The sequence below is a fragment of the Mobula hypostoma genome, chromosome 16 (genome assembly GCF_963921235.1).
Source record: "Mobula hypostoma chromosome 16, sMobHyp1.1, whole genome shotgun sequence".
NCBI lineage: Eukaryota > Metazoa > Chordata > Chondrichthyes > Myliobatiformes > Myliobatidae > Mobula > Mobula hypostoma.
The window spans coordinates 31,430,737-31,457,078 of record NC_086112.1 but is presented as its reverse complement, the minus strand read 5'-3'; the positions used below and the strand labels follow the sequence as shown (position 1 = coordinate 31,457,078).

Sequence of the window (26,342 nt, the reverse complement as noted above, 5' to 3'; positions counted from 1 at the left end):
AAATCTCCAGTAATAACCTAGAGGCAATTCATTAATAATCTATCCATCAAAAGAATTTTGATGTTGATTATCTGTTGATCTAGTGGTCAGCAATACGCCATTATCTTGCCACTAACTGTAAATTCTAAGCCACTCTTTTAGATAGTTTGCATCTCTATACAAACTGACAGAGGACCTACCTGCATTCTTCAGATTCATAGTCTTCAATGGAGCTAAAATTTTTAAAAAAATGACACATTAGCATACTACATTGCATTTGTGCAGAATCTACAGTATGTCAGAGATCTTACATAACATTACATTTCTGTAGGACCACATTTCTATTGGAGCAGAATTAGGTTATTTGGCTCATCGAGCTTGCTCTGCCATTTTATCGTGGCCAATCCATTTCCCTCTCAAACCCATTCCCCTGCCTTCCCCCATATCCCTTCATTGTCTGGCTAATCAAGAATCTATCAATCTCTGCCTTAAATATACCCAATGACTTGGCCTCCACAGCTGCCAGTGAGAATGAATTCCACAGATTCAGCACTCTCTGGCTAGAGAAATTCCTCATCATCACCATTCTAAAAGGTCACCCCTCTATTCTGAGGCTATGTCCTCTGGTCTTAGTTTCTCCCACCAAAGCAAACATTCTCTCCAAATCCACTCTAACGAGCCCTATCAACTTTCGATAGGCTTCAATGAGATCCTCCCTCATTCTTCTGAATTCCAGTGAGTACAGGGCTGGAGCCACCAAACGCTCCACATATGACAAACCTTTCAATCATAGAATCATTTTCGTGAACCTCCTTTGAACCTTCTCCAATGTCAGCAGATCCTTTCTTAGGTAAAGGGGCCCAAACCTGCTTACAATACTCCAAGTGAGGCCTCACCAGTGCTTTCTAAAGCCTCAACATTACATCCTTGCTTTTATATTTTAGTCCTTTTGAAATGAATGATAACATTGCATTTGCCTTCCTTGCCACCGACTCAACCTGCAAATTAACCTTTAGGGAATCCTGCATAAGGGTTCCCAAGTCTCTTTGCACATCAGATTTTTGAATTTTCTCTCCATTTAGAAAATAATCTGCCCTTTTATTTATTCTGCCAAAGTGCATGGACATACTCTTCCCAACACAGTATTCCACCTGCCACTTCTTTGTCCATTTTCCTATAAGTCCTTCCACAGCTTTTCTCAAAACTACCTGCCCCTCCAGCTATCTTTGTATCATCTGCAAACTTGGCCACAAAGCCATCATCCAAGTCATTGACCTGCAAAAATGATCTGACATCTCCAAGTCAGAACACTGTCCTATTGATCACATGTACAAAATTACTGAATTCCATTGAAAACAAGGGATTACAATACTGGGGAGTTCCCACCCCACATTCAAGCTGCTTGAGAATGAGCTATGGCAGCATATGCTATGTTACAGTTCTCACCCATGTTCTTATACATTATGGTATTTTAAATATGCACAAAGATTCCTGTCAATACACTGCAAGTTTCTGCCTCAATTCTTCAGACTCCGAAAGAGGTGGCCCATTCTCTTCACCCACTGCTGGTTTCTGAACTTTCAGCCAACTACACGTCATGCACTGGAGTTTTAAATTGACAGTGCTTTGGGATTTGGGAGGATTTATGGGTGGGTGGGGACTTTGTGAAAAACCACACGTAATCTGAAGTTCACAGATCTTCAGTGCCAGGACAGTAGTATTTGAAAAGCTGAATCTGAAGAAGTGGACTGGAAAGGTAACGGGGAAAGATTAAGGGGAAATTATCTAAAGTAAAAAGAGGCACAAGACAAAGAAGGAATCACGTGCCAATTCTTTTTTATTCCTCTAGCAAATGGCTTGCACTGGAAAATTATTTATCCACTGTAAACATTTACCGTTGCCACAGTCAAGCCAGGTGATCTTACGGGATACAAGGTATGTTGTTTTAGGCTTATCCATAAGCAAATCTAGTGGACTTTAATAAGTGATCTAGCAAAAACTAAACAAATGAATTATTTAATTAAAAAGTCAACTCAAATGATTTCAAACTTGTTTCTTGGAAATCTAGGACATAATAGTTAGTATGATAGCACATATTGTTTAGGTGTGCAGGTGCCACATTAATAGAGGGCTATGGGTAAAGCCTAGTGGTTCTGAGGTAGGGCCATGTTTGGCACAGCTTTGTGGGCTGAAGGACCTGTATTGTGCTGTATGTTTTCTATGTTTCTATAAGGAGAGGGAAGAATAGGGAGATAAACTCTCAGAAGAAACTCAGTGCACTCAGGATGTTCACTGAGCAATTCTCCTTCCAGAACTATACCAGCCAAGGAAACTTTAATGCAGGGTATTAACACCACTGATGTTTTGTTTTTGTATGTTTTGGGCTACTGCAAGGCTGGAGCTAGACATCCATTGTTGCATGAGAGAGGATACTGATGCATTCTGAGTGAATTGAATACACGTCCTGCTCTCTAGCCACAGAGGTGGCAGAATATGCACGCTGCTTCACAACAAGGCTTCTACGTGGAATTGTGTGCCATTGTTTATGAGCATTGCATTTTTGCAGGCACCAGAAGCGGTTTCACTCCATCAAGGTCCAGCTGGTGAAGGCCACATGCAGCGCGTCATGAGGGTCTATTTCTACCCCAGACATTCTCCACACCGAACATTCTCTCTCCTCTCCTCTCCTCTCCCATCAGGTAGACGATACAAAAGCTTGAAAACAAGGACAGCTTCTATCCCACTGTTACCAGACTCTTGAACACACCTATTGTAGAATAAATTGGACCCTTGGCCTCACAACCTACCTTGACATGACCTTAAAAAAAATTATGGTTTATCTGCACTGCACTTTTCTGGTAGCTTTTATATTTTATTCTGCATTGCTATTGTTTTAGCTATTATAACTCAATACACTGTTTAATGATTTAATCGGTATAAATGGTAGGTAAAGTGAACTATTCACTGTACCTCGGTACTTGTGACAATAATAAACCAATATGAAGTTCAAGTTTAATTATCATTGAATCATACATGAATACAGCTAAATGAAACAGTGTTCCTCCAGGAACGAGGTGCAAAACACAGAACCAAAAATCACACACAGCACAGGGAACATACAGCAGTATATCCTGGCAACAGTTTGTGTTGTGGCTTCCGTTAGTCTTGCAAGACCATGGATCTGCGCCTGGAAAGTCTTGCTTCAGTCTGTGTTAGAGCAGCGTCTGATGTGGCTGTAGAGGCCCACACGGGAGTGATAGTCTCGGCTGCAGCGACTGCACTTGACGGCACTGTCCTCCGGTGTTGTCTTGGTGCTGTTTTTCCAATGAGTGCACTTTTCTTCAGCAGCAAGCCTCAGCTTCTCTTCTCCTCTTTTTAGACCTCTGCGTAGTTCCAGCCTCCAGAGAGAGCGATCGCTTGCGATGTCCTCCCACCTCTCGACGTTTATTTTCAGTGACTTCGTGTCTCTCTTGCAAACGTCTTTGAAACGAAGATGGGGCCGCCCTTGTGCTCTCTTGCCGGAGGCCAGCTCCCCATACAGCAGGTCTTTCCGGATCCTCCCATCTGACATGCAGTGTACGTGGCCCAGCCAGCGGAGATGGCATTGTCGGAGCAGGGTGAAGAGGCTGGGTATCTGGGCGCGGGCCAGGACCTCATTGTTGATGACTCAGTCAATCCACTTGATGTCCAGGATGCGCCTCAGGCTGTGAAGGTGGAAGGCTCTAAGATGCCGCTCTTGTCTGTAGTAGAGGCTCCAGGTATCGCTGCCGTAAAGCAGTGTGCTGAGGACGCAGGCCCTGTAGACTACAGCCTTGGTGTGCGTCGTCAGCTTTCTGTTCTCCCAGACTCCTTTTGTCAGCCTGGCGAATGTTGAGGCTGCTCGTCCGATCCGTCTGTTGATCTCGGGGTCCAGCAAGAGGCTGTCCGTGATGGCAGAGCCAAGGTATGTAAACTCGTGAACTAACTCCAGCTCGTGGTTGTTGATGGTAATAGCAGGGGGTGCTCAACGCCTTGGCCCAACACGCTGGTCTTCTTCAGGCTGATGGTCAAGCTGAAGTCCTGGCAGGCTCTTGAGAAGCTGTCCATGAGGTGTTGCAGTTGCTCTTCAGAGTGTGTTGCCAGTGCCACGTCATCTGCAAACAACATGTCCCTGATGAGTACTTCATCAACCTTGGTTTTTGCCCTCAGCCGGGACAGACTGAACAGCCTCCCGTCCGATCTGGTGTGAGGTAGACACCATCGGTTGATGTTCCAAAGGCGTGCTTCAGCATGACTGTGAAGAAGATGCCGAACAGGGTGGGGGCAAGCACACAGCCCTGCTTCACACCGCTGCGAATGTTGAAGGCCTCTGAAGAAGAGCCGTCAAACTGAACGATGCCCTTCATGTCTGTGTGGAATGACTAAACTATCCTGAGGAGCCTCAGGGGACAACCAGTCCTGGTGAGGATTTTGAACAGGTCGTCTCTGCTCACGAGGTTGAAGGCAACAGTTTACAATGCTGTTATTCAATGCTAGTCTGTTGACTCATCTTCATTTAAGCCACCCTGAAAACAAAGGGTGGTACAATTTACCGGCTGGTGATGTGGATCTTGACTCTGATACACAGCTCGCCCATGTGTGGGACGTGTGGCCACACAAAAAGTTATATGCTGAATGCATTTATGCCCAACTACTCCCTACCTTTACCAATCATGGTGCTCCTTGTCCGTGCTGTCCAAATCACTGTTGTATGGCCGGTGGAAAACTGCAGACTTTCCATACAGAATGGTGCAGTGACCATGAGCAGCCGTCGACCCTGGTGATCATCTTGTTTTGTAAAGTTGCCAGTCTGGGTTTCAGCTGTGATGGCTATTCACAATCCATGGTCAGGAGGCTTTTTGATAAACTCAACATTTTAGCACAGCAGACGAAACAGTTCAGGGTTCTAGAAGTCTATTGTTGATTTCTAACTAGTATTAGCTAGCCATCCTCTTGAGAAACAAAACTGCCATGCTCAGAAAGCCTATTGTTAGCTTAAATGAAACTGCAACTTAATCAGAAAAAAACATTGCCTGTGTTAACCTGAGGCTTCTGCCATCTGACCTGATCAATACAGCTGTGAAAACATCGCATGCAGATGAGGACATCACTAGATGACTGGCAAAAAAAAGATATGAATATTAGAAGGCGGTAGAAGTGAGAAGAGAAGATAGAGATGAAGATGCAGAGTCCAACCCTCAGCCTCAACCCAAGGAGGAATTCTACCCAGACCCGTCTTTTTGTGAGATGGGTCCACCATAATCTCATTGGTATGGCTTTCCTGTTTGTAAGATTAGCTTTATTTGTCACACGTACATTGCAACATGTCGCAGTGACATGTGTTGATTGCGTCAATGACCAACACAGTCTAAGGATGTGCTGGGGGCAGCCCACAAGTGCTGCCATGGTTCCAGCGCCAACACAGCATCCCCACAATGTACTAACTCTCACCCATATCGTTTTGGAACGCGGGAGGACCCCTGAACACTCGAGAGGAAACCCACGGGGTCACAGGGAGAACACACAGGCGAATCCTGATGAAGGGTCTCGGCTTGAAACAGCGATTGTTTTCTCATTTTCCATAGAGGATGCCTGGCCTGCTGAGTTCCTTCAGCATTTGTATGTGTCACTTTGATTTCCAGCATCTGCAGATTTTCTCTTGTTTGTGAATCTAGACCAGGATTCGAATCCCACCATGGCAAACTCAAATTCTGATTATTAAAAGTTCCGATGATGGGTCTTTACGTTTTTGATTGTTGTAAAGACCCATCTAGTTCACCAATGTCCTGTTGAGGAGTATATTTACCATCTTTACTTTGTCTGGCCTACATGTAGCAGTGAAGTTGACTCTTAGCTGCCCTGTGAAATTGCCTCGCAAACCATTCAGTAATAAAGTTTTAAGCCACCAGAAAGCCCAAGGAAATAAAAGCTGACAGATCACCTGGAATTGACCTAAGCATTCAAATGACAATGGCAGAAACTGCCCGATTTAAGTGCAGCACCGAATTGGAAAGGTCGGGGACGGGCTGAATTGAGGCTTCGGGGCCTGGGACTGAGAGTATTCTGAAGCGGCAGGCCCGGGTCTGAAAGCGAGCAATGACCCAAGGGTTAGCTTCCTGATTGTGAACTCACTGTTGTGAAGTTCAGTTCTGAATGTTATTTGCTTACTTTTCCTGTTTGTACGACTTGTTTTATTTTTCTGCACATTCAGTGTTTGACAGTCTTTTTCTCAAATGGGTTTCATCGATTGGGTTTCTTTGTTTGCGGCTGCCTGCAAAGAGGCAAATCTCGAGGTTGTGTATAGTATACGTACTTGGGTAATAAATGTGACTTGAATTTTGCAATTTAAATACCAGATCAGACTGCAAGGCCCACATTCCTAGAATGAATAAACAAAAGGGTGTTGTGGAGAATCTTGGGGGGGAATAAAAAGGGATGATTGAAGGATTAGTGCAAATGGGTTCTTGATAATCAGCATGGACTCATGGACCAAGGTGTGTTTCCATTTAACACAGAACAATAGAGCACAGTGCAGGCCTTTCAGTCCACAATGTTGTGCCGACCTTTAAAACCTACTTTAAGATCAATTTAACACTCCTTCCTACATAGCCTTCCATTTTTCTTTCATACATGTGCCTATCTAAGAGTCCTTTAAATGCCCCTAACATACCGGCCTCTACCAGCACCCCTGGCATCCGTTTCATGCACCTACTATTTTGAAAAACACTACCACTGACATTCCCCCTATACTTTCTTCAAATCATCTTAAAATAACTCCCTCAAGTATTAGCCATTTCTATACCGTGAAAGAAGAACCGACTGCCTCTTATTATCTTATACACATTTATCAATTCACCTCTCATCCTCCTTCGCTCCAAAGAGAAAGGCCCTAGCTCGCTCAACCTTTCCTCCTAAGACATGCTCTCTAATCCAGAGAGCATCCTGGTAAATCTCTGCACTCTCTCGAAAGCTTCTGCATCCTTCCGGTAATGAGGCTGGACACAATACTCCAGAGTTTCGTGGAGCTGCAACATGACCTTGTGGCTCTTAAACTCAATTCCAAGTTGAAATAGATTCCAATTGAAACATTAATAACATGTACTTAAAATATATTTGTGACAGAAATTCAACAAGGACATGCCAATTCAATAAATTAAAATAATTACCAATCCAGCCAGTTGATCCCATTTAAATAAGTTGAGGAACCAAATATGCTGATACAGCAAAATGCTGAGGACAAATATCAGCACATCGAACTTCCTATGCCACTGCTCAGCATGACTGAGCTTCTGCTGAGCCGAGCAGTGGAGTAGGAAGTCTGATGTGCTGATATTTGTCCTCAGCATCTTGCTGACTTCTACACTGCAATTAACTAAAGAACATCTTGCCCATGCTGTTACAGATAGTCATTTTAAAGTAAGCCTTCAACTTACCCACAACTTTCAATTTTTGGCAGAGAAGGAAGATGACGAATATTCAGGAAATCCAAGAATATCTTGGGCAGTTCTTCATTTTCAATCAGAATTGTCTGTAAAAAGATGTACAAATTAACAACATACTGAAGTAGATCTACATCTACTAGTAGAATGTGTATGAAAACTTGGTTGTCGTTGAGTGCCATCGACTCATGGCAACACTATGGATAGTGTGGTCGTCCACAGGGTTTTCCTGGCATGATAGAGAAGTAGATTGCCAGGCCTTTCTTCCGCGCAGATACTGCTGCTGCCTAGGTTGGGAACTGGCTGGATTCGAACTCAAGGCCATCCGCCTCGAAGCCCAGTGCTGATGCCGCTGAACCACTGGTGTTGATTTATTATGTGTATCAAGATACAAAGAAAAGTGTGCCATTTTACGGAAGTGATCCGGCCAAATAGAAGAAAAAGAATTTGAAATGCATGATGTTTAAAACAAAGTAACTGATCCATAGAATAGTTTATATAATTCATTCTTGAGGTGCGGACTTTATTAGCAAAGCAGGCACTTTGGCTTATCCCTGACTGCCCTAAGGTAGTCGTGACAGGTCATTGTGTGAGCTGGAGCACCCTGGATACATTTGAAGAGCAATGCATCAACAGTCTTGTGCTTCCTGAGAGAGACCACTGTAGTTGACATTACCAGGGCTGTATTTGGAGGGGAAGCCGCTTGGGAATACTGGATACAATGAGCTTACTGACTGGGCAAACAAATGATCCAACTCAGGAGTCTGAACTCAATAATGAGTTGCAATGCCTATGCTTAACAAACATTAAGGATGAACTGAGAATGGAGTTATATATAGGACCTATTAGCTTTTATGTACTGGTTTCTAAACTCAGATGGTTCACTGAGAGATCTATCACTGTACCTTCCTTATGAGCTAGTGCAGTTCTACTTGTAGTAAGACAAGGATTCAGAAATGAGGCATGGAATTTATATGATAAACTGATTATGGCCAAGTAAGAGAGCTCTTTCCTAACTCTTTGAGACTACAGCTGCTGGTTCTGCACAACCTTGACAAAGTCCCAATACCTCGACTGGAACAATAAAATATTGGCTGGAATGTCATGTGTAATAAACATTAATTACCAAACATAAGTGTGATTGCTTTGCAGAGGATTGATAGTTGGTAATGGAGAAAAGGATTATCGGGCTGCATCAGGTACAAAATGCAAGCAGTCCTTGGGTTATGCAAGAGCTCCATTCCTGAGAATTGTCCATAAGACGATTTCTCCATGAGCCAGAAATATTTCCTATATCCGCTGTGTCACCCTACATACTCTTGCTATAGTTTTTTTTTCATTTTACTGAATAATCAGCGGATTATCGGCACCCAATTGCCCACCATTGAGAACATCTACCATAAGCGCTGCCTGGGCAGGGCGAAAAGCATTATCAGGGATGCATCTCACCCTAACCATGGACATTTTACTCTCCTCCCATCTGGTAGGTGCTACAGGAGCCTCCGCTCCCGCACCAGCAGGCACAGGAAGAGCTTCTTCCCTGAGGCTGTGACACTGCTGAAACTCACATCACAGCGCTAAGCAGTATTGTATCCATATTGTACTGTCTCAGTACTTTTATATTTGTGTGCTGTAACACTTTTTTATTCGCAGTTATTTTGTAAATAACACTATTCTTTGCATTTCTGGTCAGATGCTAAATGCATTTCATTGGCTTTGTATCTGTACTCGGCACAATGACAACAAAGTTGAATCTAATCTAATCAGTCTAATACTATCCATATTAAACTAACAGAATATATACCAGTATCCAGTTAGTAATTAAACATTTTGTTATTGTTTAAACAATGCTTCAAAAATGTATGGGAGAATTTGTGTGAAGTCATCTTTCCACAAGTCAGGCCATTCGTAACCCGGGGCTCTTACACTTCAAAGTAGCAGGGATGACCGGCACTCACGTATGCAGAGCAGAAATATCACCTATGAGTTCCACTGTAAACTTGCTGGGGAATTACTTAGAGCATCTAAGGGGAGGGAGGGAGAAGCACCAGGGAGACATTCTGTAATAATCAATAAACCAATTGTTTGGAACTATATGACTTTGGCTGGTGTCTCAGGGCTGGGTGTGGCAACAAATTCCACAGATTCACCACTCTTTGGCTTTAGGGTGTAAATGTTGCTGACAATTCTGCCTGAATTGACCAACCAACTACCCTTGACAAAATGATTGCAAGCCACTGCAGTCTTTGTGGTAAAAGTACTTTTGGTGCTGCAGTGTAAGGAATTCCAGGATAATGAAGGAATGGCCATATATTTCCGGGACAAGATGATGTGTCACTGGGAGGTGAAACTGTAACTGCTGGTGTAGCCATACATCCGTTGCCTCTGACTTTCTAAGTGAAGGTATTTGAGAGTCTGTAAAGTTGAGAGCGCATTCTATGGAAATACACACAAAATGCTGCAGAAACTCAGCAGGTCAGTTAGCATGTATGGAGAGGAATAAACAGTTGATGTTTTGGGCTGAAACCTTTCTTTCAGACTGAAAAGAAAGGGGGAAGAAGCCAGAATAAGAAGGTGGGGGAGAGGGGAAGGAGTACAAGCTGGCAGGTGATAGGTGAATTCAGGTGAGCAAGAAGGTAGGTGGTTGGGGGAGGAGACATGACGTGAGAAGTTGGGAGGTGATAGGCGGAAAAGGTAAAGGATTGAAGAAGGAATGTGATAGGAGATGAGACTGGATCATGGGAGAAGGGGAAGGAAGGACATCAGAAGGAGGCGATGGGTAAGTGAGAAAGGCATCAAATGGGGTTGTGCTGCAAGGTCAATTATTAAATAGCCTGTTGAAGTTCACTGGCAAAATACTTCCATAAGTTTCAAAGGTCTCAGCATTGAGAATTTTCATTCTGACCAGTTCACCAATTCTATTTGCAGAAAAGCAGCCTCAACCTGCAAGGAACCTCAGCTGTGCTTCACTGTTGGCTGCAGACACTCATCCAGCTCTTCTATGGACAAACTGCCTCCTGTTCAGACTCAAGGACTTGCTGCCTTTGTTCAGCACCTCAGTCCTTGTGTGTCGCTGAGTCTCTTAGCTTTGCTTCCACTTTGGAGGAGTTGCTATTTCGCAGCAACTCTTCCATGAAGACCACTTCTGACAAGACTTCTCTGGACTGTAGAGGAGGATTTAATAAGTATGCAAGGAAATGAATCTCAGGGTTGTATGTGTACTTTGATAATAAATTTACTTTCAATTTTGAAAGGAGCATGATCTTCTGAATACTAGATCTATGGATCAGAGTATCTGTACTGAAAACTTAAGCTGAGAAAGGCTTTCCTAATACTGACATGGCATCAAACTTAGGTCGGCACGGAAACGTAGCAGTTAGCACAATTGCTAAACAGCACCAGTGATCACTCAGCCGGCTGGTGGTGTAGTGGCACCAGCACCAGGCTTCGAAGCGTCTGGTTCTAAGTTCAAATCCGGCCGGCTTTCCATCCGTGCTGCGTTGAGCATTGAGCTAGCAACTCGGCCTCGTAAATGCTCCGAAAATGGCAAAAATGCTGCCTGATGCACTACAAGCTGTGAAAAGGAACAACAAGAACTAGCGATCACTGCTCAATTCCTGTCGCTATCCGTAACATTCTCACTGTGACTGTGTGGGTTTCTACCAAGTGCTCCAATTTCCTCTCACATTCCAAAGATGTACAGTTATCTTAACCTAGAATATAAATACAAAAATATAAATATTCTATGGTTGTGCTGGAAGCGTGTTGACACTTGCGGGCTAATTCTTGGACTGTGTTGTGCATTTCACTGCACGTTTGGATGTCTCAACGTAGACACCACAAATAAAGATCATTCAATAAAACCAATCTTATTCAGAATACTTGGTGGGATATTGGCTGACTCTTCAAACCACTTTTACAGTCTTGGTTTAACTGCTGAGCCATGTATAAACAGTTGAAATAAGACTTGGATACAGCATCAGTACTTCCTAAACTTTTAAGCTCTACCTCTAGGAAGGAACAGAAGATCAAACACTGACCTGATTGGGAGGTACATCACATTTCTTTATTATCACTCCATATATATCCTGGAGCTCTCTAGCCAACAGCACTGTGGAAGAACACTCAGCAGATGGCCTGCAATGGATTAAGCTCACTAGTACTTTCTCAAACACAGTTTGAGACCACAATAAACATTAGTTTTGCCAGCAATGTCCAGATCTTGAAAAATGAATTTTAAAAAACTAAGTTTAATTTCCTCTAAAGTATATTTCAATCTACTTTACCCTCAGTAAGAATCACACACATTGCATAAATGGTAGCTGTTTTTCATGGATGGAGATGATCAAAAAGTTACAGCAAGAAAACCTACATTTCTTTTCGCTTTTTATTTGATAATGGTTTGTTATTTTATTTTCTGAAATGTAGGCTTATCATGGCAACAAAGATAAAGTGTAGCCAGTGAGTGCTCAGGGATTTACTTTGGGTCATTAATGCCGGATTTAAGGAACGTTAACAAGGTGGGCTGTTTGTTAAGTTTGACAGATCAGTTTACAATGCACTGGTCACATACTCCATCTGTACTCGAATGACATTGAGCAGGTCTTAAGAATTGTTGAACAAATTAAAAAAAAATTGTCAATGAAACCACCACTCTCATTTGCATACTTGAAGTGTGAAATTGATGTTTAGTATGTACAGGTATTATGTTTAATTCATTTTAACCAACTGCCAAGGGCGCCACAGTAGCGTAGCAGTTAGCATGACACTATTGCAGCTTGGAGCTTTCCAGAGTTCAGAGTTCAGAGTTCAATTCTGGCGCCAACTGTAAGGGGTCTGTTCGACCTCCCCATAGAATGCATGAGCTTTCCCTGGGTACTCCAGTTTCTTCCCCCGGTCCAAAGGTGTACTGGGTAGGTTAAATGGTCATTGTAAATTGTACTGTGATTAGGTTAAGGGGTTTACTGGAGGTTACTGGGGCAGCATGGCTCAAAGGGCCAGAAGAGCCTACTTTTACCCTCAGCGCTTAACTTTCATTAATATTGTTGCACACTGGCATAACCTTTCGTCAAATACTCATGCCACAGTAGCAGTAAAGGTGACTGACTAGTTCAGTCATATAGTCACCATCTCCTCTACAGATGAACATAGCTTAACATGGATGTGTCCCTGAAGTAAGTTTTGCATCAGCCTCATTTTAGTACAGTCCTCCGATCAGCCATATTGTCCAAATGCAAAAAAAAAGCAAAGAATCAAAAACATTTCCATAATTGTTGCTTCAGTCACTCATACTTTGGAAAATGCGTTCTCTAAGGATTCTGTTAGTAATACAACTGTAAGATTCCTATTCATACACTCAATGATATTCTGGGTTAAAAAGAACTAAATCTACAAATGTTGTATCATTATTTTTAAAATTGACCAAGCTGGAGGGACTTTTCTCCAGGGTTGAATCAACTGCTGTAAATTCAGAAGATCAGCAGTAAACCCGCTTATACATCAATCTGGGGCTCCAACTGCTTTTCTGTAGTTACAGTGGCTGATCAGGAGAATCACAGTGGAAGTATTCAGTGCAAGTATTTACTAATAGGACTGCCACTCCTTGCAGGAAATTCTGTAAAATTGTAACAAGTTGTCTTGCAGTATTCTGAACTTTAGAATAAAATGTATGTGAAATCTCAGTAAATTTTCTATTCAAGCTTTGAGGGTTCAGATCTGTTGAGGTGTGCAATGTTACACTTTTGCACAGTCTGCAAAATTTTAGAAGTAAATGTTGGTAGTAGTGAGTCAGACTCAGGGAGGGAAGTTATACAGAGGACATGAAACAAGAAAAAAACATGAAACTTAAATGGTTAATCAGTGTCATCCAAACAGCTAGATATGGAACAACCTTTAGAAAGTGTAATTTCTCAGAATATAAAAGAGTGAAGAAAATCACCTTTTACCAATGAAACCTCACACCATAATGCAGATATAATCTTATAAAACATGAATTACATTTAAAGACATTACAAAAAATATTTCATCTATAATCTTCAAAAACCAGTTAAGTGCACAAAAGATGTCTTAAAAATAGATCTCTAAAAAAGCGAAAGAGATACAAGGGTACAAGCAAAGAATATTGATCCCTGTTCCTCTCCCCGCAATAGCCTTAATTTTGTCATATTGATCTTTTTTTCCTGTACAGTTACCCCTGAAAGCCTCAATTTTTTAAGAATCAGCCTCTTAATTCTCCTCTCGCTGTGGAAGTCCCTGATCACTTGCACATGTCCCATCCCTGACATTCTGTGCATCTAATTGTCAGATTTCTTTTCTGTTTCAGTGAGTAAAATGCAGTCACCATATTACAGCGGGACTTGTTCTGACTTAACCTCAGCTAGATGCCATCATGCGGGAGAAAATACGTTAAAATATCACAGGATAACTCTGTCCGACAAGGCAGAGGCATAAACACTGTAATGATTTCCCTCGAGTTTCACTGCAAGAGAATTGTCACTAAAGTCAACATAAATGGTGATAGATCTTCACCGACGACACTGGGAAATCGAATGCTGGCATTATATTTAGGCTCAGGCCTTTACATCAGCCAATTATACCACCAAACATCTCACTGAAAACTTGGACAGGATAACTCCGCTAACCTTCTGAGGATAAAGCAAAAATCAGCACTTCAGGATTAAAACTTTGGTGTGAAATAATTTTTAATATCCGGAGTAACAATATCCATTTATCATCACATAAATCTTTCCACGTCGTAGAAATGTAGCAACTCAAGATGTAAATGTCACTTTTGGCCAGGTAAGATAATGCTTCCATTAAATTTAGAAGCTGTAGTTCACCCACTACATTTAAAATATTTTATCACTAAATTCTCTATGAATACTTAAACAGATATTAATTGAAAACTGTAGTAAGGGATACAGAATTGAGCAGTTCCCAGGAACATTGCTATGTAAACAAACATAGCAACTTCAGTAAGACTCGCTGGAAAATACTCACAGTACAGAATCTTATTTATCCAAGAAGCTAACATCAATAACATTTCAGTTTGGAGGGATTTGGGCAAAATAGCGAGTCAATATTTACATTTAAAACTTTTAAAATTCTATTCAAGGAAACTTTCAAGAATTATTTATGATCCAACTACCCAGAACAATCTAGAGAAGCACGCCGGTCAATAACCATAACAAAAGCTCTATTTTATATACTTGCTCTAACATAAGGAAATATCTCACCTAATATAAATGCTACCAAACAAACCTTTAACAAAGTATTTGTGCCAAACCATAGAAAGAAATACAGCATGGAAACTGACCCTTCTGGCCCAACCGGCCCGCATCGCTCAATGTCACCCATGCAACCATACTAACCTGTACATCTTTTAAATGTGGGAGGAAACTAGAGCACCCGGAGGAAATCCACACAGGCACAAGGAGAACGTACAAACTCCTATCAGACAGCGGCGGGAATTGAATCTGGGTCGATCGTGCTGTAATCGTGTTGCAGTAACTGCTACATTACCAATATCAGAACTGATTATCGAAAGCTTGACCAAAGCCGGAGGGTTTTAAGAATAATCTTAAAGGGGGAGAGAAAGATAATGATTTGGTAAGGTTTAGGTAGGAAATCATCAGTGTGGGACCAAGATGACTTGCAGCGATGGGGATAGTGGAAGGAGGTGTTCGTGGGAGGTTTAGAGGAAATGTGACAATCACAGAACAATTAAAAGGATGGTTATAAAACTGAAGTATTCTTGAAATGTGAACCACTGAAGATAATTGACCAGAAGCATGACGAGACTTATGGTAAGTTAAAATGTGGCTGCGGTTTTGGAGGGCTGTGGGGGTGGAGTATACAGGAAAGCACTGAAACAGTCAGATCTTGACATAACAAAGGTATGGACAAGGGCTGCAAAGGCAGATGTGTTGAGAAAGGGGCTTTTCAGGCTGAAGTAACACAAAGGTGAAAATTGCCGGTAGTGGTTATGTGGTTAATTATTCAATTCTGTGACAGATTCTGCTCCACCTGGCTCAGCTCCACATAATTTCCTAGGATAGGAATGATGGACAGGGAGCTGAGTTTATGATTATGGCTGACAAACAATGGGCTTGGTCTACCGCAAGAAATCTCTGCTCAATAATATTGGATGCCAGATATATAGTATGACAAATAGAAGTTAGTAGACAAATAAGAAAAAGTAGTGCAAATTCAGAGCTGATTGCTTTCAGTATAGGTGGGAGATGGAATCTATGGTTATAAACATAAGCATACACCCACACAATACAATGAGATAGACAAAAGCCATTTTCCCTTTATTGTTAAAACACAGCATCCAGACTGCCGAACAACTAAAATCACCTGGTGAATCCATCAGATATAACAGAAAGCAGAACACCTAAAGGGATGCCACATCCATAGGTTAAGTTAATGCATTGTTTCCCATCATCATTTCTGTCACTGCAAAATCATTGCCACGGTGAAGAATGTTCAACTATGCAATAAGTTTCCACGATTTTTGTCTTAGTGATATTTTCTTCACATCAAAAACAAGGGATCAGAGAAAGCTCCTGAGATTACTGCTGACATTCCCATTGAAACTAATTACTCTAAACATCAGGTGCCTTGTCCAAGTCAGAACCGAATACTGTAGCTGGCATGGGGATTTCAATGTTCTTGGGGTTAATGCACTTGCTACTGTGCTGCGTTCTTCAATCTTTGAAGTCCAGAAGTATACTAATTACATCATTTGCAAAAGAGAAGTTTTCTGTTGGCAGATACCACCTAATGCTAACCTACCAGATGTCTAAAATTGATTTGAATACAAATAGTACCAAATAATTAAACACCACAGAAAAATTAATTACCTGAAAATGCTTTTGAGGGAAAAAAAAAACAACACAACTCATTGTGACATTAAAACGAAATACAATTTTAAAATGTATCCCTATTGAATATTTCATGAATGTTGCATGGTGTGAAGAGATGGAGTATGTTGCTATTTGCACCGGGCAGTAAGCTCAAGAACAACTTAATGAAATATGTGGAAGTACATCAGAGCCGAACTATGGCTGCATCGTTCAATATACTGTACATTGACACAGGACCCACTTGGAAGATCTCCATATTAACTCATTTACAGACTTGTAAATACCAGACAGGCCTTGACAAGACCTCCACACTGATCACCAAATAGCTCTCCTGAAAATGGGAGATCCTGCCAAGACTTGTCCAGCAAGTACACAATAAATAGAATGCTGATATTTTGATCTTACTTTTTAGGATAAAAGGAATCAGACGTGAATATTCTGCATTACCTCCAAAGCAGTCGTACCGATGGATGGACTAATGTGATTAGTGTACGAGATCTGTGGGCTTGAATTGCCACTGTGATACTGTGCAATTTATCTCACTGATGGACACATTATATTCGGTAGAGGGAATATTTTCATCTTCCCTTTGTGGCACGTTTCCTTATTCAAAGATTCAAAGTACATTTATTATCAAAGTACGTATGCAGTATACAACCCTGAGGTTCGTCTTCCCAAAAAGCAGCCACAAAACAAAGAATAACCATGGAATCAGTTCAAAGAAAAGCATCACTCACCTCTCCCCCACATGCAAAAAAAATCATGCAAACAACAACAAAAAAAAAATCAAGCGATAAACACAGAAAATAAAACACTGAATCAGTTCAGCTCAGTTTACTTTCTGCAGGTTGCCCTGATCAAAATAGCAACAAAAAAAAGGACAACCAGAAATCAGAAACACACTATAATGTGAACTACAGAGTCCAATGCACAAACCACGTCGATTAAACCTTGCCCAAGACCCAGAAATCTGGCACCATCCTCCAATAGCATCAAGGGAGAGAGACCATTGGAATCCGGGAGCGGCAAGCAAGAGGGAGAGAGAGACGGTCACACGCAGACACCTTTCTCCAGCAGCAGCGAGTGAGAAGCTGTTAGACAGCACTGAGCACCCCCTCACCTCCATGATGTCAATCTTCCTCAGAAAGATATCCTCTATCTGTAGCCTGGTGACCTGAAGTATTGGAGAAAGATGAAGGATATAGGCTGCTATATCTTGGAAAAATCAGAACAGAGATACTGACCTGATTCCCTCTTACTCCCACCGTACTGTGCCACATGTACAATTATTTCTAGTTTCTAGGTGTCAACGTCTATCTTGGGCCCAACATATTGATGCAATTATGAAGAGGGCGTGCCAGCAGCTATAGTTCATTAGGAGTTTGGTAAGATTTGGTACGTCATCAGACTCGAATGGATTTTTACAGATGTACCGTGGAGAGCATTTTAACTGGTTGCATCACTGTCTGGTATGGAGGGGCCACGGCACAGAATTGGAAAAAGCTGCAGAGAACTGTAAACTCAGCCAGCACCATCATGGGCACTAGCCTATCCACCATTAAGGACATCTTCAAAAGGCAATGCCTCAAAAAGGCAGCATCCATCATTGAGGACTCCGATCACCCAGGACGTATCCTCACATCAGGATAGGGAAAAATATGACCCTGAAACAATTGTTGATGGCAGATAGGACGGTTAGAGTATCTCAGAAACTGCTGATTTCCCGGGATTTTCACGCACAACAGTCTCTAGAGTTACAGAGAATGGTTGAAAGACAAAGAAAAACCCCCCAGTGAACAGCAGTTCTCTGGGCAAAAACACATTGTTAATGAGAGACATTAGAGGAGGATGGCCAGACTGGCTCAAGCTGACAGGAAGGCGACTGTAACTCAAATAATCACGCGTCACAATAGTGGCATGCAGAAGACCATCACTGAGCACACAACACATCAAACCTTCTTGAAGTAGGCTCCAGCAGCAGAAGAACATGAGCATACACTCTGTGGCCAGTTTATTAGGTACAGGAGGTACCTAACAAAAGCGCCACTGTGAGCTGTGTGAGACTTGGAAGCCACGTTTAAGTCACAAATCAATAAGAATTCATTATTAAATATAATGGGATTTAAGGCATTTTATGCGTGCAAGTTCCTTCCTTCCACACACGTGTAAGTATATTTTAAAAACTCACAGATTTAGAGTTTTACATATAATTAAGTCAGAGGTCAATAGATTTTTAATTGGCCAGGGCATGAAGGGATACGGGGAGAAGGCAGGAGATTGAGGCTGAGAGGGAAAATGGACCAGCCATAACAAAATGGCGCAGCAGACTCCATGGGCCAAATGGTCTAATTCTGCTCCTAGATCTTCTGGTCTTATACGCACTTCCTGGCATTGTTTCTTTCATACGCAGAAAAAATAGCTGGTGTACTTCTAAAGCATCCGGCTGATACCATGAATTTCTTCAACCTAAATAGAGTAGCATTCAAACAAATCAGAGATTTAGCTGATTTAAACTATCTCTGCAAAAACGTTGACATAGCGATCATTATTATAAAGTCAGATCAATTGAGGAAAGGTCATCAAGGCCTCTTTAAAGAATTGCTACAACTGGATGCGAAGGTTTGCAAACATAAGGTGAGAAGCAAGATAGAAACAGAAGAAGAAAAAAGATCACAGCGAACATGGCCAGCTGTGAGCTGCTCTGTGACTACGGGAAGAAATCAATACCAGCTGAATGCCATCTGCTTGGGGCAGCAAAATAGTACTGATAGTATGACCCATGCATCTTTTCTTATTGAAAGGTTTTTTTGTGTGTGTAAACAGTTCAACCTCACTTCATCCACATGATGCTCATTTACCAGTTTAAAATCAATAAAATATGCAAAACAAGGAAAAAAATGAATTTAGAGAGTGGTCCTGATGCCAAAGTGATTGTTAATCAATGTCCTTGCTCAGTCGCTCAGCAAGATACATTTTTGATTTTGAGAAATCAAGGTGCTATTAAACAGGACTTGAAACTGAAATATTATGTTTAAACAGTTCCAGAGTTTCAAAATATTTCAGTAACACATTTAAATAAAAACACCATAACGTCTTCACTAAAACATGGGGTGCTACCCCTGAAAAATGTTTGTGGCAGCGAGCATTTTTTCTCCTCAATTTACTTTTTATTTGTTTGGCGGAAAGGAGAGGAAAGTCATTTGCTGTGTCCGTGAATTCCATTAATAATCTGCACAACCATTGATTCTTCTTCTTGGAATGTACAAGGCACAGTGAGCAGCTTTGAATTTACTGATAGTCACTTGAAGACATTCTTCTACCCTTTCTTTTATGATTCTATTATCCCAATTGTTGTGGTGTTTGGAGAAAAAAAATACAAGCTGCTATTGGAACTCCGCATGTCAGGCAGCCTCTGTGGAGGCAAAGGGACAGATGAGTTTTGGATCGAGACCCAGCGTCAGGATTGAGAGTGTACATTCTCAGTCTGCAGGCAAGGTCTTTTTTCCCAAAATGACAACAATCCCATTGTCTCCACTGTCTGACGAGTGGGAGTTCCTCCAGCAGCATGTATTTTTCTCCAGTTTTCAGCACCTACAGATCTCCAGGTATATGGCGGGACCGCCATATGTCGAAAGATTGGAGCAACTGGGCTTGTATACTCTGGAATTTAGAAGGCTGAGTGGGGATCTTATTGAAACATATAAGATTATTAAGGGATTGGACACGCTGCAGGCTGGAAGCATGTTCCCGCTGATGGGTGAGTCCAAAACCAGAAGCCACAGTTTAAGAATAAGGGGTAGGCCATTTAGAATGGAGTTGAGGAAAAACTTTTTCACCCAGAGAGTGGTGGATATATGAAATGCTCTGCCCCAGAAGGCTGTGGAGGCCAAGTCTCTGGATGCTTTCAAGAAAGAAATGGATAGAGCTCTTAAAGATAGTGGAATCAAAGGTTATGGGATAAGGCAGGAAATGGATACTGATTGTGGATGATCAGCCATGATCACAGTGAATGGCAGTGCTGGCTCGAAGGGCCGAATGGCCTACTCCTGCACCTATTGTCTATTGTCTATATGTATGGCTATCTGTTGCTCTCTGGCTCAAAAGTAGTTACTGCAGACCAGCCAAAAAGAATCCAATTTGCCTTTTAAAATAGATCATAATTGAAATGATCCTTTTCCATACTGCTAACTCCCTGTATCTAAAAAGGATGTGCTGGGCCTGGGGAGGGTCCAGAGAACTTCTCAAGAATGATCCCAGCAATAAAAGGCAGCTGCCCATCTCTGCTGGGCCTGAACCTGATGGAGGTCAGAAGAATCATGTGGTGGGGGGGTGGGGGGGGGGGAACATACCAGATACCGAGAGTCCTGTGTAGAGCAGGAGAGGATGTTTCCATTAGCTGAACAGTCTGGGATCCAAGGGCATAGCCTCAGAATAGAGGGATGACTCTTTAAAACTGAGATGGGAGGAATTCCTTTAGCTAAAGGGTGTTGTATCTATGGAACTCATAGCCACAGAGGCCTGTGTGGGCCAAGTCATTGAGATTGGTGAGGGGTTTAAAGGGAAAAGGCAGGAAAATGGGCTTGAAAAAAAAATCAGCCATGATTGAATGTTAGAGCAGATGTGATGGACTGAATGGCCTAATTATCCTCCAATATCTACGATCTTATGAAAATTCAGCAAGTAGAAGAGTATGGATCTTCTGCAGGCAAAAGATACAGTATTTAGTTTAGTTTGCATCATATTTGGCATAGACCCCCCTGAGCCTACTGGCCTGTTCCTGTGCTGTGCTCAAGTTCAGTTTTGTATCTACAAGTTTAAATTTTGCTGATTTGAAAGCACAAAATCACAAAAACAGAAAGGAGAGCTTCTAAAGCAATATCATACAACTCTTGAATGCACTTCTTGTTTGTTGAAGATGAACTCGTGCTACCTCATCATGGCCCGTACAACTTGCTGTCCACCTGCAGTGCACCTTCTGTAACTGTATCTATATTCTGCATTCCATTACCGCTTTTCTCTTGTACTATTTCAAAGTACTTATGCTTTTGATTTTTTTTTTGGCGAATGCGTCTGTGCACGTGCGTGCGTGCGTGTGCGATGTTGGTGGGATGATGTCTCTTTTTTTTAATGCCTTTACAAGGTGCGGAGTGAGAGAGAGACTGTGTGGGGCGCCACTCCTCACACAGACATTTCGCAAGTATTTTTCCCTTTATTTTACGAGGTCGAGTTGCGATCTCGACACTCAACCCGGCACGGATGGAAAGCGCACTCGCGAGCGGTCCTGACTGGATTCGAACCCGGAAACCTTCATTCCGGACTCCGGCGCTGTTGTCATTGCACCACCAGCCGGCCCTACTTATGCTTTTGAAATCATCTATATGGATGGCTTGCAAGATCAAGTTTCTCACAGTATCTTGGTACATGTTGCAACAATAGACAATTTTAGGATGGAGATGAGGAGGAACTGCTTTTCCCAGAGAGTGGTGAATCTGTGAATTCTCTGCCCAATGAAGCAGTGGAGGCTACCTCAGTAAATATACTTAAGACAAGGTTGGATAGATTTTTGCATATTAGGCGAATTAAGGGTTATGGGGACAAGGCAGGTAGGTGGAGATGAGTCCACGGCCAGATCAGCCATGATCTTACTGAATGGCGGAGCAGGCTCGACGGGCCAAATGGCTGATTCCTGCTCCTATTTCTCATGTTATTAAACCTGTAGCTAAAAGCTGCAAAATATCCGAGAATCCAGCCACTGTCACTCAGCACCTAGAAGCAAGCCAAATGGGAAATACGGACACAAGGTTCTGCAGATGGTGGAAATCTTCAGCAACACACACAAAATGCTGGAGGATCACAGCAAGTGAGGCAGCATCTATAGAGGGGAATAGGCAGTGGATGTTTTGGGCTGTGACTCTTTATCAGATTGTGATGAAGGGTTTTGGCACGCTATTTTGACAGTTTATTCTCCTTCATAGATGCTGCCTGAGTTGCTGAGCTCCTCCAGCACTGTGTGTGTCTTGGAAAATGTGGAGTGTGATTTACAGAATCTCCTGGGGGTACCACATGGTGGCGTCCATCTTCAGCATCAAAAACAGGCAGTTTCAAATCAAGTGGCAAGTTGAGATGTGAAACTCTCAAAATTTAAACCCAGACTACTTCACTCATCCACTTCTAGTTTTAAAGGAAGCAAAAAGGAAACCTACCTAGCTGTAGGATGTAATTTGCTCATTTAGATACTTCATTGAGATTGAAAACTTTAAAATTTAATCAGTGTTCTAGATTTAACAATGGTCACATTGCGCCCAGATTTCTATCTCTTTGTTATTTCTACCCTGGACCTTCGGGAATCCAGCAATGTCTTCTGCAGGGAGGTACACAATTTTCTATCATAACTTGTACACTATGAAAAGCTGAAAAGAGGACAATTGCATGTTACTGACCACAAAAGACAGTGAGTTGCATCCACTGCTCCCTGGGCGAGCAAAGTCAAAAACTCCGTTTATGAAGTAAATTTTACTGATCTTATTGCAGCATAAACACACTATAAATAATCTCCAATGGATTATTCTCTCCAGCTTTATCTCTCACATCATCATAAATTTCAAAACCATTTCTTACTAAAACATTTTCAAACAAAAATTGACCTTCCTATGTCATCATGGATTGGAAGCTGTTCGGCAACCATAAAAGCTACTAACTAGAGAAACAACAAATTAAGTCTCATCATGTGCCACAATACAACCGCCAAACTTTCTTAAAAGATACCTGGGTCATATTTCAGTTTCACCATTCTAAAATGAGAAAATGAGTACTTCTCCAAGGATTCCTACACTCTTCCCTCTGTTCAACATAAGACCATAAGACTAAACAACAGAATTAGCCCATTGAGTCTGCTCCAACATTTCATCATGGCTGATTTATTATTCCACTCAACCTCATTCTCCTGCCTTCTCCCTGTACCCTTAAATATACTCAATGACTTGGCCTGCAAAGCCATCTGTGGCCATGAATTCCACAGATTCACCACCCTCTGGCTAAATAAATTCCTCCTCATCTCTGTTCTAAATGTTGTTGTTGCTCCTCTCTGTGCCTTGTGGTGCATCGAGTGGAAACCTTGCTGTTTCCTTAGCATTTTGTCTGTTTTTTCACAAGGCTGAGTTCCTGCCTCAATGCTCAACTCAGCACGGATGGAAAGGGTGTAAGGAACTGGTGAGATTTGAACTTGGGACCACTTGCCGATCCCACTACACCACTAGTTGGCTGATCTGTCTAAATGGACATCCCTCAATTCTGAGACTGTGCCCTCTGGTCCTAGACTCCACCACTATAGAAAATATCATCTCCACATCCACTTTATCCAGACCTTTCAATATTTAATAGGTTGCAATCAGATCCAGCCAGTACAGGCCCACAGCTATCAAACACTCCTCTTATGTTAACCCTCAAATGCTCACTCAACACATTCGGGAATATATATCACACATACTCCTAAAAATTCCCTTTGGATCTTTTCTCTATTAGCATTTAAGCTTCTCTGCACATTTTCAAGTTGCTAAATATTTTTCTTGCTGATTCAGGGATGTCCACAGTTCTTCATGGAGAATACAGAAATAGTTTTAAATTGAAACCAATAGCGTAAGTGGATAAAGTTCTGCAAACAGGCAGCAACCACAGCTCATTTAAATGAATGCAATGACAGTGCTAATGTATTTGTCAGGCAACCAGAGAGGACACAGGGCCTCAAAAGAGTGAACAAGGGATATAAAGGAATAAATTATTAAGCAGGCATAGAAACTCAGAGACCAAGGCATAAGAAGCCACAAAAGAAGGTCAATCTACATTAAAATGTATTCCCTTGAATTATCAGATATCAGACTCTTAACCTTTTGTGACAACAGGTAACTTCAAATCAATGGATTATAAGAAACATGCCTAACTTCAGAGGATATGAATAAATAATGTTGAATATCAACTATTTACATGAGTAAACAAATAAGAGGGAGCATGGAAAGCTACAGAGAAAGGCAAATTAGCTTGTTTCAGTAGGGATTATAAAGCTACCTAATGAGCTACAATATCATCAAAATGAGTAGATTGAAACCAACGGGGTAATTGGTTTATTATTGGAAAAGGTACAAAGAAAAGCTTTGCTTTGTATGCCATCCACAGATCCTTCCAAATACAAATTTGTTGAGGTAGTACAAAAAGGAAAAAAAAAATAACAAAATGCAAAATATAGTGTTGCAGTAACAGAGAAAGTGCAGAGCAAAGTAGAATGAGAGGTCAAGGTCATGACAATATAGAATGAGAGATCAAGCGTTTATCTCTATCGTATAAGAGATCTGTTCAACAGTCTTATAGTAGTGATATAAATGCTGTGCTCGAGTCTAGTTGTATGTGGTTTCAAACTCTTCTATCTTCTGCTTGATTGAAGGGGCAGAAGAGTGAATCACTGGGGGTGGGGTGGGCAGGGTGGTCTTTGATTATGTTGGCTGCTTTCTTGGGGTAGCCGGAAATGTAGACAGAGTTAATGGATTGGTTTGCATGATAGACTGAGGGGGAGAAAACAATAGACATCCTAATCAATACGAAGACGATGTAAGTCAAATGTACGCAGAGTATTTGATAATAAAAAAGATGCTGACTTCAAACAACCAGAGGTAAGCCCTGTGTTATGGCCGTTCGGGTAACAGAAAATCACCTTACAGAATTCACAAATCGCTACCCAAAAATTTGAGATAAGGAATGAAATTGAGCAAATAATTAAATAAACACAAAATTTCCTTTTTCATCTCTGTGCTTTGACACATGCTCCACATCATGGTGCAGCCTGTTTTCTCGGAATATAAACCACACCTACCCCTCTCCACTGGAAAGTGAGAGCCATTTGTACAGTTTAAGAAGTAACTTCTGACTTAGAGCAAAACCTTTTGGAAGATGCTGATTTATTGCAAGCAAATAGAGATTCTTTTGTTTGTACTTGCCAACAAACATGCATAAACACATCCACACTTTAATTTAAAAAGAAACTGAACACTATTTCTTGGAAGCGGACAATATTTCTTTCTCTGATATTTATTCAATAGTGTTCTCAATAAAATTTAAGATTTAGTGCTGCATTACAATGTATTTGTGCCGTAAATTTGTGTTTAATCAAAACCTTGATTGAGCTGGTATCAACACATTTCAAACCAAACTTTGAACAGCTATCAGAAAAATGAAGTTCCTTTGATTAAGCAATCAAAAATCCATTGCTTAGCAGAAGTCAAGTCAAGTCACTTTTTATTGTCATTTCGACCATAACTGCTGGTACAGTACACAGTAAAAACGAGACAACGTTTTTCAGGACCATGGTGCTACATGAACAATACAAAAACTGCACTGAACTATGTAAATCAACACAAAACTACACTAGACTACAGACCTACCCAGGACGGCATAAAGCGCACAAAACAGTGCAGGCATTACAATAAATAATAAACAAGACAATAGGCACAGTAGAGGGCAGTAGGTTGGTGTCAGTCCAGGCTCTGGGTATTGAGGAGTCTGATGGCTTGGAGGAAGAAACTGTTATATAGTTTGATCGTGAGAGCCCGAATACTTCAGTGCCTTTTGCCAGATGGCAGGAGGGAGAAGAGTTTGTATGAGGGGTGCGTAGGGACCTTCATAATGCTGTTTGCTTTACGGATGCAGCGGGTGATGTAAATGTCTGTGATGGCGGGAAGAGAGAACCCGATGATCTTCTCAGCTGACCTCACTATCCGCTGCAGGGTCTTGCGATCCGAGACGGTGCAACTTCCAGCAGAGATATTCGCAAAGTTTTTTTTGCATAATTTTACCCTGGAGATAATTAGTTCTGAATATACAACATAAAATAAGATTAATATATATAATAGGTGGGAATATGCTGATCTACCAGACTCCTTTTATCTGTTATCTGTACAGGTTCTGGTAGTACTTCATGGAATTTATGTTCTTCCCATGACGCCATCCACTCTGAGGTCACATCTCAGTGTGTAGCTGGCTGACAGATTACCTG

At 41.6% G+C, this 26,342-nt stretch overlaps 1 protein-coding gene across 1 annotated transcript in view; it reads right to left on the bottom strand.

The window, feature by feature from the left end:
- The window catches only part of LOC134357317 (sorting nexin-24-like), a 163,013-nt gene that overhangs the window by 8,597 nt on the left and 128,074 nt on the right, over window positions 1-26,342 (bottom strand). The window contains exons 4-5 of the mRNA XM_063068716.1: window positions 7,431-7,525; window positions 180-212 (exon numbers count right to left, since the gene is read on the bottom strand). Coding sequence (XP_062924786.1) covers window positions 180-212; window positions 7,431-7,525 — 128 coding nt within the window. The remainder of the gene's footprint in view (window positions 1-179; window positions 213-7,430; window positions 7,526-26,342) is intronic.